The 17427-nt window shown below is 39.4% G+C and overlaps 1 protein-coding gene across 20 annotated transcripts in view; it reads right to left on the minus strand.

Annotated features, from left to right (window-relative positions):
* Positions 1-222: 222 nt before the first annotated feature.
* SEC31A (SEC31 homolog A, COPII coat complex component) overlaps positions 223-17427 on the minus strand; it is a 72008-nt gene continuing 54803 nt past the window's right edge. For 9 of the 20 annotated variants that reach the window (XM_040237226.1, XM_040237222.1, XM_040237220.1 and 6 more), the window contains 5 exons: positions 10910-10968; positions 9206-9469; positions 6454-6573; positions 3786-3857; positions 223-1065 (listed from right to left, as the gene is read on the minus strand). In XM_040237226.1, the coding sequence (XP_040093160.1) occupies positions 886-1065; positions 3786-3857; positions 6454-6573; positions 9206-9469; positions 10910-10968 (695 nt within the window). In that variant the 3' untranslated portion in view covers positions 223-885. Of the gene's footprint in view, positions 1066-3785; positions 3858-6453; positions 6574-9205; positions 9470-10909; positions 10969-12496; positions 12536-17427 lie in introns of all 20 variants that reach the window. The other 11 variants (XM_040237214.1, XM_040237211.1, XM_040237219.1 and 8 more) reach the window with 3 other exon arrangements.

Genomic DNA, 17427 nt, shown 5'->3' on the forward strand with positions numbered 1-17427 from the left:
TTTGAGGACTTCCCTGGAGGTCCAGTGGTTGAGACTCTGTGCTTCCCATGCAGAGGGCGTGGGTTCCATCCCCCAACCAGGGACATGCTGAATAGCACGGCCCAAAAAAACAAGTAAAAGTTTTCTTTCTGAACTTAAACCTCAGAGATACAAGTAACTTAAAAAAAAAAAAAAGATGAAAAATTTTCTAAATATAAAATGGAGACAACTCAGTCTAAAAACTCAAACAGAATATTAAAAACATTTATTAATAGAAAAAAGTTCAATGCATTCTACAGAATGAAAATGTTCAATCTTTTCTTATAGATACTTAAAGCCAGTGATCCCACTTTTCATTGGTATTTGCTAAAATCTGTGTGGCAGCTTCTTCTAGATTTAGTTATTTGTTCAGGACCAAAGTGAAGCCAAAGACACAAAAAATAAAACTTTAAACTGTGAGTAGCCTAAAAAAAAAAAGACTACATACACATAAATAGGATTACACACTTTAATCTGATCGACATGGAGGAAGTTGGGAGGACAAAAGAAACTGAGTTTCGGCTCTGTGTTCTGTATAACCAAAGGCTCCTTGTCCAAAGAGCAAACTGAGGTTTCAAAAACCAGATTTTATCAGAATATTTTGGGAACGCATACTATGTGTAATCCAAGAAATACATTATTTGCAGGAAATAGGAAAATCATCAAGGGCAATAAAAGATTAAAACAAAAGAAAGCACCAGGGTTTTGAGCAGGTTTAGTAACATGAATACATCTGCAGAAACAACATAAATGGTTTTGACTGGCTGCTATGGAAACATGCTAATGAGGATTGGTCCATATCTTATCATCGTTTAAAACATGTTTCTTTGGAAAAATGGCGATATTGGCTGAAAGTAAAGCCGTCCTTTAGACACCCAGCTTGTTGGCCTGGGTGAGAACAACTTTGAGAACTGGCATAAAAGCGGAGGTCTCACTGAAATTGCTAGTACTAACTATGTGGGTGTGAATAGTCAAGCCTTCTGAGTAGTTTCGGGTCTCGATGCTCCGAGCGATGTTGTGTAAACCGTTGATGATTGTTGGTGAAAGCTGAAATTAAGGTGGAATAGAGAAGAGAATTAAAGGAGAATCTTCCATGAGACCCGCTATAAAGGTGAAACCCTGGCATTTACTAGGAGTTTGAAATACACATTTTTTTTAAAAAAATGAATAAACTGGTGAACATTTCTAGAAAGTTTCTCAGACCAAACAACACACAAGTTATAAAATGGAACCATGACACAATGATTTATGTAAGGAATTATTTACAAACTACACACGTATGATCAGCCAGGTATTTTCTTAAAAAAAGCAGCCAGATCTCCTCCCTTCAATTGGAAAGTTAATTGCCGGGAGCCACCACGGGAGATCCCACCCATGACAAGGTCATGTGGAAGAGAACTGTTAAGCAAGGCTTCAGAACTCAACGGGCTCCCTAGGTTTTCTTGAGCATCTACCCCAAAACCAGAATCTGTCTGTTTTACTATTTCATGACTTTCACCAACTCCTCTGACATTAACAGGGGTCTATTCCTGACGACCTTTCTCTGGAGAAAATCAACTTAGGGCTATAGCTAATAAGTCTCCTGGACATGAGAGAAATATTTCAAATCAAACTCCCTCTGTTGGCATTATAGCTTGCTTAGCAGGTATATCCAGACTCTTGTAGCTACGCATATGATTATTTACATCCTCCCAATTGTGAGAGGCACAAAAAGCCTAAAACATAGAGCCTTTCCAAGAGTTAAAAGTTATTAGAGTAGTGCTAATGTAGGATTTCATTATTGGGCCAATGCTTGTTGCTAAGTTCCCATATCTCTTATCCACTGTGCACCTGGGAGTGCATTAGTTAACATAGTTGGAAAGTAAGAAAAACAAGTGTAGCCTTGAAATTAACCACATCAGACTTTTGAGCTAATTGGTTCTTTCTTGTAACTCACTGCACCTTTGCTTCCTGAGAATGTAACTCTGTTTAATACTTTTTGAGGCTGACATAGATTAGAAATATAAGAAAAAACATTTCAAGGGAAAATAAGTTTTCTGGTTGAGAAGCCTTTATCAAAAGAGGGTCATAAAATGTTCACAGGCCTCCAAGGACAGAAGATAATGTACACAATATTGTTTATGGGAAAGGTTTGCAGAAAAATCCTGGTTTTGATAAAGACAAAACAGATACAATGTTTGGGCTGACTCTGTATGACTTTGCATCTTTCATTTCCCTCTATGTACAAGTAAAGGTATAAAAGACCCTTTTAAAAATAAAAACAATGGGCCTTGCTTGAAGAAGCTTGGTCACCCCGTGTTTTTTTTTCTCTCTTTTTTTCTCTCTTACTTTTTCAGGCTGATCCCTTGGAGCATAGAGGCTCCCTGCGTTCACTTATCTGCCCGGGTCTCTAAGACCTGAACGGGAAGATGTTCTGCATCTTCACTCTCTTGGGAGACCGGGAAGGCACCTGTGGCCTCCGTGAACAGGGCAAACTTCTTGTCTTGAAGTTTTATTGGCTTTCTATGTAAACCAAGGAATATCAGCCTCTTTCTCTCCTCTATTTTCTTATCTACAATATTCTTTCCTTATCTCTCTCTAAATCATCCGCCGACGCAGTTTTTCCTTCAGGTTCCCCTGGATCCTGCGGGGGCTGGACCCCGGCAATTAATGTCTTTCTCCGCTTAACAGCTTTAAATCTTCATTACTTTAGATATAGCCTCACACCTCTGAAAGTGTTTCCTTTGTACATGAAGAAGTTAGAGAGTCTTAATCATGACATCCTAAAGTAGGGGCCCAATTTACTATAAGATCTTGTTGACAACAGAAACTCTGTACTCCTGGTCCACTTTCATCAGGAGGGCAACACTCCTTATTATGGACTCAATTTGCTCATTCTTAACTGCTTTTTAGTCCTGTCATCTCTTAAAATCATAAGACCTAGAGTTGTTTTTCCTCTCTCTATCATTACTTGGCTTCCATACTTTTAAGAGACTTTTTTTTTGGATCAGTCCATGGGCTACACTCCCTTTCCACTGCTATAGTAATTTTCTCTGGTTGGGGTCTCACGCTAAATGGTTATTTTTATCTGATGGGACTGATATGGAGAATGGGGAAGAGGAATGCTAAAATGCAAAAGTATGAAAAACTCCAATATTTTTTTTTCTCCCCAAGTGTTTTCATTAAAAAAACAAAACAATTCTGGAGAGGCATGGAGAGGTGGCAGGACAGAGAACAGAAGACAGTGTCTGCTCCCACTGCTGACTGTCTTCACAGGCACACACACTGACCCGCTCCACCTGTGGCTGCATTTGGCGTTGCCTCTGGGTAACAGCTATTGTCAAAGAAAAGGGTCAGAGTCTCAAGGCTACAAGAAAGATGACAGATTTGGTCTCTGGAAAAACAGAGCATCTGCCCACTCTTTGATTTCTTAATTCAAGGCACATATAAATATGAACAGAAGGCCAGTCACCTTAGAGCCAGTGTGGGCCAGTTTATATTCTGTTATAAAAAGGCTAAAACTTCTCTCTCTCACACATACATACAGCCCTATGCCCTTATCCCCAGTGACTGAAACGTAAGATTTAGACAGAGCAAAGCCCAGTCTGTAGCCGTCACGGTCATTTTGCCCCCAAACACACTCCATACTACGTACTACACACTACATATGATACCCTACACGCTACATACGACACCCTATCTATGACATGCAAGTGCTCATCAGACACATATGACTAGCAACCAGGAGTAAATGCTTATCATAAACCCTTCTTTCCCCACGAACTTACCGTCTGTTCCCTAAGTTTATCATACAGAAACTCCAAACGTTTGCTGGCATCATCTAGCTTCCTCTTGGTTTGCTGCAGGAGAGAAAAAACCAGAGATGCTATATTTGAACAATAACTTTTATCCCAAGAACTTACCCCATCTCATTTCACTAAACCTTATAATCATGGTGTTGAACAGCTTTGTTTTATAAAGAAATGGCAATACCTTACACCAAGGAACTTGAACAGATTAGAACAGAGAACAGTTATCTATTGAGGCAGAGAGAGCCAGAGGTGTGCACAAAGGGACCCTGGCTGGATCTCAGGGGCTCTGCGACACACTTGAGGTGTGTGTGTCCAACCACACTACGTCCACAAGCAACAGTGAGAGCCACCTGGAGGCAGCAATGGGTCATGCACTACAGAAAAGGAGGCCGAACAGTTACTGTACATTAAATAAGATGAATATTATGGGAGCTAGAAAGCAAACATATGGGTGAGCTGTGGGATCTTTTTTTAACCTCAAGAACACACTCAATCACATTGGGTACATTTAATCCTATCTTATTCTGGGCCTTTAAAACACCAAAAAAAGAAAAAGGAGAAAATTATCTTCTGACGCCTTAAGATTATTAAGAGGGAAGTGTTAAAAAAGAGTTCTTAAATGAGTCCTCCTATCCTTCTCCAGTACTCTAAGTATAGTGAGGGAAAACTAGTCTAAAAGTTTAAAATCATACTGTGATTAACTTAATGATCGGCATTATACCTAGAAGTGATACTCTTTTTCAATATTTACTGAATGCCTACTGTGTGCCATGCTGGGGATGGTTTTGTGTCTCATGGAGCTCATATTCTATTGGGTGGGGGGAGAAGGTAACTAAACAATATGCTGCACGTCCGCTGGCGACGAGCAGCATGAAGAAAGTTCACGGGGTAAGGGCGTGGGCGGCGCAGCAGTGAGAGGTGCTGGGAAGGTCCGAACGGCTCACGGGACACCTGAGCTGGCGCTGGGAGCTAGTGCGCAGGAGCCCTGCCATTCTTTGGGGAAGAGCCCCGGGCAGAAGCGGCAGGTACAAAACCTCTGATGCTGACGGCCTCTTGCTGTGTTTGAGGAAGGCACGTCCGTGTGTCAGAAGAGGAGCGAGGAAAAGCTGAAGCCATCGAGGATAGCCTTACAAACCAAGCCCGGCTGTAACATGCTGTAACGTTACTTTGCGTTGCTTGGACTGAACTGAAGTGAAAATAAGAACAAAGCCGTACCATAAACAGGATTTCGAGTACTGGATTAAAATGGACTTTTGTGGATTAAAATGGACTTTTGTGGACGGTTCAAAGTCCTGGGCAGTGTCAGAACTTCTTCCCCAAATACTGATGGGAACAGCCCGTCTTCTGCCTGGTCCTGGGTCACCAGAAAGGAGGTGACAGATACTGCGACCTGGAGGAGGTGAAGCTCAGCAAAAGTGTGCTAAGCCAGGTTGTGCCCTGCCAGCTTCTATTTACACTGACTCACACCTGAAGGAAGACTGGAGTTTTCCCGTTAGGACTGCTCCACTCTGCATGATGGTGACCTCTCTGTTTAGAGGTGTGCCCAGGAGACAGTATACACCTCCCTGTTTATCAGCTTCACCTATTCTCTGTTCCTCGCCTGGTCCTTCCATAACTTCCAGAATGCCAGGGGCTAAGGTTTATGTTAACTTTCCCCTGCCTTTGCCCTCCTGATACTACTGTCTGTACAGGGAACTGCTTTTCAAAAGACTAGCAGAGGGCGGCACATATTAATACTCAACGTCTGATGAAACAGCAAATCCCAGAGGCTGTGTTTTCAAGCAGACAACTGGCCGTGACTAAACAAACACATTTGATGCTTGTTGGCAGAAAACTGAAATTTCATCTCGAACAACACTGGCTTTGTGGAATTTTTGTTGTTGCCAATACACAGACATCCTCTAATAAACTAAGTCACATCAGTCACTTTGACTATGAATATGATTCCAATATCTAAAACACTGAACTGTTAAGGACTTTGCAAAGTTAAAGATTGTCTATTTTTAAAAGCTTTTTTTAAAAAAAAAGATGTTTTGATGTGGACCATATTAAAAGTCTTTATTGAACTTGTTATAATAATGCTTCTGTTTCACGTTCTGGTTTATTTGGCCATGAGGCATGTGCGATCTTAGCTCCCGGACCAGGGACTGAACCTGCATCCCTCGCACTGGAAGGCAAAGTCTGAACCACTGGACTGCCAGGGAAGTCCCTACTTCTAAAACCTTTAGACATACACTCTGAAGGAAACCCCAAGTCTGAGTTTCTTGTATTTTAGCATTCTGCCCTATTCTTGTGCCAGACATGATGTCTGCCAATGAGTCAGTGCAGCTCAGGGGTTGAGAACATGAATTTTGGAGCCAGACTAGGTCTGAATGCTGGCTCTGCCTGGATTATATTGTAACTATTTTGTGCCTTAACTTCCTCATCTGTAAATAAATATGGCAAACCTACCTCCATGAGGTGGGTTTAAGGATTATATAAAAACAACTGAGTATGCTTTTATATGTAAAGCAAATCATACATAAATGCTAGCTTTACTACTTTTGTAAAAACTTTCAAAATACATCTTGTAAGACTTTAAGCAATAAATATAAAAGAGCTCCATAATGGAATCTTTTAATTAAGCAAAATAAAAAACACATACAGGATCTGTGGCTGAAGAGAGGCAGCGCTGAATAAGATCCTCGAACGTGGTCTTTAGAATGAGGTGTTCATCTGGAATAGGCTTCTTGGTAATTTTTTCTGTTGGCAAAGACTGCACATGCTGGAAGAAATAATACCATTAAAATGAGCAGAAATGACCAGAAACTACCTGTATACAAAGTCCTGAATCTGTCATAAAGAGAAAACAACTAATTTATAGACAGGCCATTCAAAATCAAACAAAAAATGAACGCGTGGAATCACCTCGGATAAGCAAACAGAAAAATCAGATATTCAATAGAAGATACAGGTAGTCTTCCTACAGCTTCTATTTTCAAAAGCAGGGTCGGGTATAAAGTATTTGTTTAATCATGGAAGATATGTTGATCACGACTATATATAACTGATGGGCAAGAGGACCTTGCCAGAAAGAAACAAAGAACCAGGCGTTTATAAAGCTGGCTGGTGGGGGCGACTGCTTGCTTTGCTTGTTGGCTCCTTGTTTATTCCAACAGTCTTGCATTCTTTGCTTGTTGGCTCCTTCTTGTTTATTCCAACAGTCTTGGAGGTTCGTTAACTGGTCTTTTATCAAACTGTGAGATTAAATCAAAGGTTAGGATAGAAGAGACCATGACCTAACTGAATGCATAAGATGGATAAACAAAGAAGGAATGTGTAAGTGTTTAAAGTTTTGATTGATTGTATTCATTCATAGAAAATATGAGGCAATTCTGTACTAGGCACTAATGAATCAATACAGAAATAATCTTCTCTCTCAGGGAGTTTACAGGCTGCTGCTGCTGCCAAGTCACTTCAGTCGTGTCCGACTCTGTGCGACCCCACAGACGGCAGCCCACCAGGCTCCCCTGTCCCTGGGATTCTCCAGGCAAGAACACTGGAGTGGGTTGCCATTTCCTTCTCCAATGCATGAAAGTGAAAAGTGAAAGGGAAAACGCTCAGTCGTGTCCGACTCTTCGCGACCCCATGGACTGCAGCCCACCAGGCTCCTCCATCCATGGGATTTTCCAGGTAAGAGTACTGGAGTAGGGTGCCATCGCCTTCTCCAAGTTTACAGGCTAGCAGGAGGGAAAGTTTAAAAATGTCATAAATGTATGTAAAATAGCAACTGTGGTTAAGTTCACATCACTGGAACCAACAGACAATATAACTGGGATTTAACTGAGGAGAAGGCTCTTTAAGGAAGTTTTATCAGAAGGTTAAGTAGGAGTTAAACGGGAAAAAGTGAATTCCAGACAGAAGAACAGTACACAGGAAAGATCATGATATAGGGACTGAAAGGAGGTCAGCTTGGCGGGAGCAGAGAGACAGGAAAGAGGAGTAGAAGCGGAGAGCTTCCAGATAATACAAAAAATGTTGGTCCTTATCCCGAGAACAGTGGGATGTGGTAACATGTTAAGCAACGATGAGCTAAGACCAGAGAAGAGACGGGTCATAGCAGATGCTGGCACAGCAGTGAGAGGCTCCTGCACTGCGGAAGACTGGAGACAAAGGTAGCATGGACTAGACTGGAAACACGGAGAAGGGATGGGAGAGAGACTTCACAGCAGTATCAGCAAGATGTGGGGACAGGTCTGAAAACAGGTTAAAAGAAAAAGAGTATAAAGGTGCCCAGGTTTCTGGCTGGATTAAATGGAAAGGATTATGGTAGCATTAATTGAAACGAGACACACCAAAAGACAACTAGGTTTGGGAGGAAGACTATGAGTTGGACTTTGGATATACTAAGTGTGAGATGCCTCAGAAACATCCAAGTGGACAGGGAGCTGGGTATCATGGCCTGGCTGAACCACACACATCCATGGCGCTCTCCCTCTCCATGGTAACTGAAGTTCTGGTCCAGACGAGTGTAGCACGAACTCCCAGGTCCCAATACAAATGAATGGCTTCACAAATGGCACAGACTTGTAATCACGGAAACTAACAATGCATATAAGTGTATCTTCTTGTGAAAAGAAGCAGGTCCTCCCATCTCCATCAGAACACTGGAGTTTATAATGTTACTGTTAATATCTAGGAACTCTCTTAACAGCAAAACAAACTCTTGTGATAGACACAATCTTTATAAATTTGACTTCAATGAGTCAAAGACAATGACAGAAGAACTAGTTTTATATACTTGGGCAGGAATTTATTTCATCTTCTTATGTTGAACTGTGACCCAACCTCTTTATTTTTCATGAATAGATCAAGATTACCTTTTATGCCTAAGTCAGTTACATGGAAACCTGATAAGATTTTTTCATTACTGAGAGCCCTGCCAACTAGCTGCTTGTTGTGAAAAGCAAGTATGAACTGATATCTCTATCCAAAGATATGGCTATATTATTAGCTCTTACACACACACACAAGAAAAGATCGAAGTCATTATATTTTTATCTTACATTTATAAAACCCTTTGGAAACAGCTTCTGCTGAGCAGCCTTGGATGCCAACATGGATTCAACTGATCTTAAATTGTGGCTACTGATCAGATGAAACAAAATACTTCAATTGCCAAGCTACTATTAACATATACTAGTAAATACATAAGGCCTTTCTAGAACGTTTGCATATGGCGACGTCACTGGAAAATACTGTACATGTGTGATCTTAAAAAAAAAGTTCTTTTTTACTTAAGTTGTCTAAATGAAAATCAAACTGAGATGATAATAAAGGTATAACCACAAAAGTTAACACGTTGAAAAAACACACTGAAACAGAGCCATCCCCCACTTCCACAGATTCACTGTTACCTGCATGGTATTTCCAATGGGAGCCCCAGGGGCACCTTCAATATTGGGCTTTGAAAACGACGGAGGCATGCCTGGTTGACTGAGGGGCTGCTGGATGCCACGGAAGGGCTGGCCACCGGCGAGGTGCGGCTGTGGGAATGGAGCTTGGCTGGGCAGCGGTACTGGTGCTGAAGGCTGCTGCGGCAGCATCTGTGACTGGGGGTCACCCAAGGGGTTCATGATTGGCGATGTGATGGGAACAGGAGGCGTAAAGTTCTCAGGCATCTTTTAAAAGATGGACAAAAGGTACCAGGAGTAAGGAAAAAATGATATAACAACATTTCCTCAGCTTTAAATACAGGAGTTAGCCATCTGCAGCAAGATGAGCGTAACTAGAGATTATCATACTGAGTGAAGTCAGTCAGAAAGAGAAAGACAAATGCCACATGGTATCACTTACACACAGACTCTAAAATATGACACAGATGAACTTATTTACGAAACAGAGTCATGGACATACAGAACAGACTGGGGGTTACCAAGGGGCAGGGGGCTGAGCAAGGGATGGAATGGGAAGCTGGGGTGAGCAGATGTCAACTTTTATATATAGAATGGACAAATAACAGGGGCCGACTGTACAGCACAGAGAAATATATTCTATATCTTATGATAAACCATAATGGAAAAGAACATATGTAAGTGTAACTGAATTAACTTTGCTATACAGCAGTAACTAACACAACACTGTAAATCAACTATACTTCAATTTTAAAAAATAAATAAGGGAGTTAGATCATTCTGTGGTTAAAAAATTTTTAGTAACAGTAGAATACTTTTGAAAATGGATTTTTATGCAGAATCCTGGAGTAAAATGTAAAAGTAAAGCTAATCTGTCTAAGAGGGTTGGAGACTCAAACCTGGATCTCTCAGTCTCCCCTTTGCCTTCCACACTCATCCCATAATGGGCCTGAACCAAGGCATTGTTGAAAGAGGATGGAGAATTATATTTAGCTATACTGGGATAAGAAATGCCAAAAATGTGTATGTGTGTGGGTGTGTGGGTGTCAAGTAATCAGATATAATACCTTTTTCTGAGACCATTAAGTGATACCTACTTAGTGATCAATCACACCCAGAGTAGTAGACCAAGTTTCTGATTATCACTGACATAATTTTGGGGATTCTGTTCACTTAGTATCTCCCAATTTTATGTTCTGGCTTCTCATTACTGTATTTGGGGGACAGAAATCACTAGGAGTAAAGAAAAAAAAAGGAGAAAATGGCTTGGGGTAAAAGAAGGAAAGAAGAATCTTATGCTATGCTCATGAGCTCAGCTAACAAGGCTATTTCTTTTCATATCATATGTGATAGACAAAAATAGTCCAAAATATAATTACGAATTCATGATTACTGCTGGGACCCAAAACCAAAGTAACTCCTAAAAAAGAAATTCATTTGAGTAACCTGAAATTTTGTTTCCTACTCTTTGAAACAGACATTGGGAATTTACATCTTGTCTTCTAAAAGGGGTTTAATTCATACCACTGTACTGTTCTGCATTTTCCTTCCCTTCATGGATTAGAAGATTTAAGTTAAAATACACGTATTAAGTAGAGCAGTCAGTAAGCTTTGCCTTTAAAGAACAGTGAAGTGTGGTGTGCTTCAGGTGGCTACATGATTGAGAGGACATCTGGGGGCAACTGAATAGACATCTTTTTCTAGTACCTTCTTCTTCTTGGGTCCTCTGTTCAAAGCTGGCGGATCATTCCAACCATTCTGAGGACCTGTAACAGATAATAGAGAGCATTTTCCTTTAGAATCCTGGAAAGAGAAACTAAATTGTATCCACCATATAATATCTTCAAATTCTACCTTCACCCTGAGATAACTGTCACTGAAGTTTCACCAGCTGAGCTGCTGGGATCACTATGTAGCCCTGGATTCACAAGCTCATTATCAAACCCTCTGGTAATCACAGGGCCCTGGCTTAGGAAGCAGGATATCTTCATATTATTTCTTTTAAAGTGAAATAGCTGTGCTAAATTTAAGGGTAGTGAAGCTTTTATGTCTATATTGGTACATGACTTTCAAAGATCAAACAATTCTCTCCCAACAAAGAAAAAATAAATCACCTGAATCTGGTAAAAAAAAAAAAAGGGGGGGGGGTTCCTGATGTATTCAACACACACAAAAAAGAATAAAAGTAGCAATCTCCTATTTCCTAAGAAAGCACTTAAACATAAGCAATTCAACAAATGTAAATCACCCGCATGGCAGAAACACTGTTAAAAAATAAAAAACAGCCCAACTACACAACACCAGTATGTTTTACTACCTTTGAGTTAAGAATTAATTTAACTCAAAGTAGAAAAGTGCATTCAAATATCTGTAGTAAGATATTTTTTTTTCCCCTGCCACATACACAAAAAAAATTCCAGGCTGGCAGCAAATTTAAAATTAAACTACTGTCATCTTTGGTAAATTTTCTCCCCCCACCCCAAATCTCCCAAAACCTGTCATCTCAAAGTGAGACAAGAACATCAGTAGCAGAACTCATTAAGGTATTGAATACTTAATTGCCTTTATCTTTAAAGAAAAAAGGAACAAGACATGCCAGAAGCAGGATAATTACTAAATCACAATATAATCATTTTATGTTTTATTAAGTTTTGTGTATATGTATATGTAAAAGCAAAAAACTCTTCTTTAAACAAATTAAAATTCTTTCAGCATTTTATTTTTGCTCAATTGATATCCACAATATTAAATCACAACAAACTTGCTTCGCAAACCAAAGAACATAATGTCATAGAAATTTCTTTTAAAAAACAAGATCTCCTAGCGAGCATGAACTCATTTGCCTTGATTTTAAAAAGAGAATTACTTTTCTATAAGTCGACTAGGAGACAGAATGCCAAATGAGCCTCAAAACACTCAGGAGGCAGTCACAAAATATTAAACCACATGTTGCAAATTCTTAAATTCTGAAACTTCTGGTTATACACAAACTATTCATTCAAGCCTTTCCCATCACATTCTAATCTTTCTTATATCTAAGACAATATTAGTATAGCCTTGTCTTTATGTCTACATCCAATATATAACTTTTTTGATTCAAGATCATTTGTGTCACTATGTTAATTTCATCAGTTCTAAGATTTGATTCAATTAAGAAGCCAAATTTAAAAAATGATACTGGTCAGATTTAGGATATCATTGCTTTGAAGTTACATGCATAATTGTGAATGTCCATTCATTAATTATATTCAATGATTCGAAGATTTCCAAATATACATTCTGTAACTAATTCACCTTCCAATATAGATGCCTGGTCTTGCATTGACTGATTTTCTGTAGACAAAATGTAAAAGTCACTTAAACAGTATTATCATCAAAGACTTTCTAAACTCTACTCATTTTCTAATTGTTTCTGCTCCCTCTGTTGACCTCAGGAAAGAACAAACTACTTTTATAAGGAAAAAAAAACTTACTTTTAAATCAAATCACATGAAATGGTTTCTATCTAAGAAAGTCATCAGTTTGTAGGCAAAGCTCATTCATTTAAATGTGTCAATTAGCTCTCAAGACACTTTTATTCTATTATTCCAGCTGTTTCTTTAAAGAGAAAATTTTGTTCCTTTCTGTTTAAGATAACATTATTTCCCCAACTGTTTGCATGGAGTGTTTTTCTACTATTCGATCAATGAAACTCAGTAATACCATGGTGCAGGGAGGGAGGAGAGCACTGCCTAACATGTTGTAACTGTGTCCCTTTTAGCATTATTTAAAGCTTGAATCCAAATCAGCTGAGGACCTTGTAAAAATGGAGATTCTAGTTCACTAGGTACAGCATAGGGTCTGAGAGTCTACTGTCTCGTCTAGCTCCAGGAAATGCCAATGCTGCGGGTCCAAGCCCTTTTTAAGCAGCAGGGTTTTACAAAGAAACGGGAGGGTTTCTGCCCTGTTGTACAGACTTCAGCACTACACTGCTGAACATAATCAGCACGTTAGACAACGTTAATGAGGGGGTACTACTTTGCTGCTGGATCTGGGAGGCCCCAAAGGCCTGCATTCTGGAGGAACTGTAATTTCTGGGGTCACACCATGAATGTGAACATAAATGGAATCAGGCCCAGAGAGCGTGTAACCATCTCATATTGTCTTTTCTGTAAGAATTCACAGATGTGCAGACTGTTTAGCACAAGTCTTCCTTAAAAGAACTGAAGGTTCTGGCAGTGGACAAGAGGAAAGAAGGCTGGAAACTAACACAGCAACTCCAAAACTGTCAGATATTCAGGGTGGGGCCAGGCCCCAGCCTCCAGCAAAAGCGTGTGGTGAAGGTACAAAATAGGCACAGACGACTCACAGGCATTCAACTGTCTTCACTCGGAGAAGCGACCCTGGTGCACTGCTAGTGCAAGCGTAGAGGCGCGCCACCACTGTGGAAACCAGTGCGGTGGGTCCTCAAAAATTAAACACTGAATTACTACTTGAGCCAGCAATCCCACTTCTGGGCGCCTACCCCAAAGAACTGCAACCAGGAGCGGGGCAAATATTTGCACACTCCTGTTCACAGCAGCATTATTCAGATAGCCAAAACGCCCCTGTGCAGATTTATAGGGGACAAAAAAAATGTGGTATATACGAAAGGGTGGATGCAAAGCAAAGGACCACCACATTCCGTAAACATTTCAGCAGCAGCTCTAAAAGCTCTGAAGATGCAAATTGTTTGGTGATTTGGATTATTATTCAGCTTTAAGAAGGAAATTCTGATACATGTTACAAACATGGATGAATCTTAAAGACAGTGAAACAGCCAGTTACAAGAAGACAGAATTGTCTTCTAAAATGTCCTCTAAAAATGACTACTTACATGAGCTACATGGAATATATATAGACAGAAAGTAGAACACTGGTGACCAGGGGCTGGGAAAATGAGGAGTTTTAAAGGCTGCATAATTTCAATGTGGGATGATGAAAAACTTCTGCAGTTAGTAGCGATGATTGTACAATGGAAATGCACTGAATGTCACTTAAAAATGATGAAAACGGTAAATTTATAGTCTATTCTACATTAAAAACTTTAATACATGCACACATACACATAACATATGCATATATGTGTATGAAGTGAACAAATGCACCTAAATTATCAGTGGTCATATAAGGGTGGCAGAATTATAATTTGATTTTTATGTTATTTGAGTTCTTTCAAAATCCTACAGTAAAAAATTAATAAAAAATTAACTTAAAAACTGAGTGTGGCATTTCACTGGATACTGCAGACCCCTATCCACCTTAGTGTAGGGATCTGTCCTCCGCACAGTCTTTGGGGAACAGAGAACCACTCAGTCTCACAGAGAGAAGTGGAGGTGCTGCCATCCATACCTGAATCCTGCTTCCCACTGGGAACCTTCTCAGGTACAACTAGAAGAACATAATGGCAGCATCTATGCACTGGTTAAGGTATTTTTCAGTGAAAAAATACTAGTGCCAATGGCATGGAGACTTCTGGCTAGAACATAATTTGAGACAGAGAGAAAAAAGCATCCTCATAACCATATACCTCCCCCTTCCCTGTAAGCTGAGCATGTCGCATTTTTAAAAGAGTAACAAAATTCAGAATTAAAATTGACAAGGAATGTATCCTTGTGTTCATTTTCTAATGACATAAGGTAAAACAGAATTAGCCAGAGAAAGTAAGGAAGGCTATCATGCTCCTTTCTGTTGTTGAAAAGGTTAAAAACCAGGTACCCAAAGTTTCTTGCCTTGAAATGTAATGATTTTCAAAATTTGGCCCCAATACAAATTTTATGTTCCAACTTACAACAAAGCTATGTGCAATTCACTAGAAATACATGTACTTTTCTGCCTTCCTACCTCTGCCTGGAGTAATTGTGATCATAGACTGAATGGGCATTCAAAAAGAATTTAGTGAATGAGTGTTGTGATGATTTCAACACGAGCCTCTCTGAGTAGCAGGCGCGTCACCTTGTGGTTCACTAACAGAGGGCTTGAAAACCCTAGTGTCTATCAAGAACAATTTACCAGCGGAATTTCCAAGTCCTATAGAAAACCATGATATAATAATCTAAGATATACTGGAACGAAGGTAAAACTTTTAGTGACAATTATCTGTATAACCTAAGCAAAGTTTTCAGGAAATCAAAAAGTAAGGTAAAGCTCTGTTAATTAAAATATACAGACTATTAACATGCAAGAGATAACACAGCAGCCAGCTTAGTACATACTGAGTATTGCTTCTTCCTATTAGTTACTCTGCTTCTCAGCCCGGTTAGAACAGTTACTTTGCACATAAGCAAGTACTTTATTATATGGCTGAACACACTTCAGCTCAAGGAGGGAAAAAATACCCATGCAAATAGTTAATTTAGATGATGAGGTAACAAATACTTAAGAGAGTGATGCTAAATGTTCCTGTAGTTCCAACACTGATAGCTATTTCAGTCTCTTCCAGTGTGTGCCCAGTTGCTCAGTCTTATCTGCCTCTTTGAGACTTGACGGACTGTACCCTGCCATCTCTTTGAGAACTTTCCACAGTCGTGTCTGACTCTTTGCGACGCTATGGACTCACAGAGTCCAGGTTCCTCTGTCCATGGGATTCTCCAGGCAAGAGTACTGGAGCGGGTTGCCATTTCCTACTCCAGGGGATCTTCCTGACCCAGGGATTGAACCTGCATCTCTTGCACTGACAGGTGGGTTCTTTATCACTGTGCCACCAGACTATCTGGTAAAGAATGAACACAGGCTCTGGAGACGGAGAGACCTGGGTTTGCACCTCAACTTGAAGATCATGACCGTGCCATCATGAGAACATTATGAACCCTAGGAAACTCAAGCTTCCTCATGTCAATTTTTTAAAAATTAATTATTCCTATTTCTTATGGCTATGAGAACTAAATAAGAAAAAAGATGGCAAGATGGCAAGCACTGGTACATGTCCAATGTATGTTCAATAAATGACAGTTTGATTCCCCACTTCTCTGCACTACTTCCTTACTTGAGGATTTACTTAAATCTATCTTTCACTCAATCTATTATTACTCAACCATTCAGAATGGATACTGTTTTCACTCATCCCGGTTTAATATTTTTTTTGAACTTTACAACTGAACTAACACTCCTCTCTAAATATCAATCTGAATGTTCTGTATTGAAAATTATATAAATTTTATTTGTGCAGTAAAGGGTGATATACATTGTATGATTTTTTGGTAGTTTGAATATATACCAAAAAAAGAGAGAAAGAGATAATGTGTATAATTCTGGATCCATAAGACTTCAAGAAAAAAAGTACTTCCTTAATAAATCTTATTACATGATAAGTGTTTTCAGTTATTAAAGCTACTGCTTAGCAGATCAAGAGAGAGAAAATTTATACTGGACTTCCAGGAGCAACTTTGGTATCCGACAGCAAGACTCACTCCTGTTTTGTCCTTCTAGTTCAAAGCCGTCAACTATAATCAGCAAGGGAAACTAATTTCAGTTACCAAAAGGCACAGAGCTCTAACTGTGAGTGAGGTTTTGCGTAATCACAGCTAACTCACTCTGTGGTCACTGTCCATAAACGTTTTCAATGTATTAACACACTCAACCCTTTGCATAATAAGCTTAGGAGTATGTACCACTCTTATTATGAGGAAACTGAGGTTTAACATTAAGTAACTTATTCAAGATCACGTAACTATTAGGAAAGAGTGAAGCTGGGATACAAACACAGGAAGTCTGACTCCAAAGCCTGCATTCTTTAGTATGTTAGTGGTTCTTAATCCCAATTAACTGATCTCTTTTTTTTATAATACATACTTTATAGGCCCCTTTTACAATTCTAATATGAAGATCAAATAATGTTACCTACTTCTGAAAAATGAATATAATGCTTTAATTGCAATGTGAGAGATAAAAAAGAATTTGGGTATTTCACTATAAAAATAATTTAAAATTATGATTTTAATTAGAAAATTTCAGGTAGAACTTGACTGCTAACAACAAGTAAACTGCCTAGAAATTTCTAAAATGCTTGAGAGGGTAGAACTGTCCTAATGGAGAATCCCTGTACTGATGTATACTGACTTTCTGCTGTCTTAGAGATTCTCTGTCAAGAGTTGCATTCTTTTGCTTTTTTCTTTTAAGTACACATGTTGAAATCCTTCCTCACCTTTACAAACAAAATTACACAATGTGTATACCTGCATTATTTAGTCTCTATGAACGAATTTAAG

The sequence above is a fragment of the Oryx dammah genome, unplaced genomic scaffold, assembly GCF_014754425.2.
Source record: "Oryx dammah isolate SB20612 unplaced genomic scaffold, SCBI_Odam_1.1 HiC_scaffold_3, whole genome shotgun sequence".
In the NCBI taxonomy this organism is placed as follows: Eukaryota; Metazoa; Chordata; class Mammalia; order Artiodactyla; family Bovidae; genus Oryx; species Oryx dammah.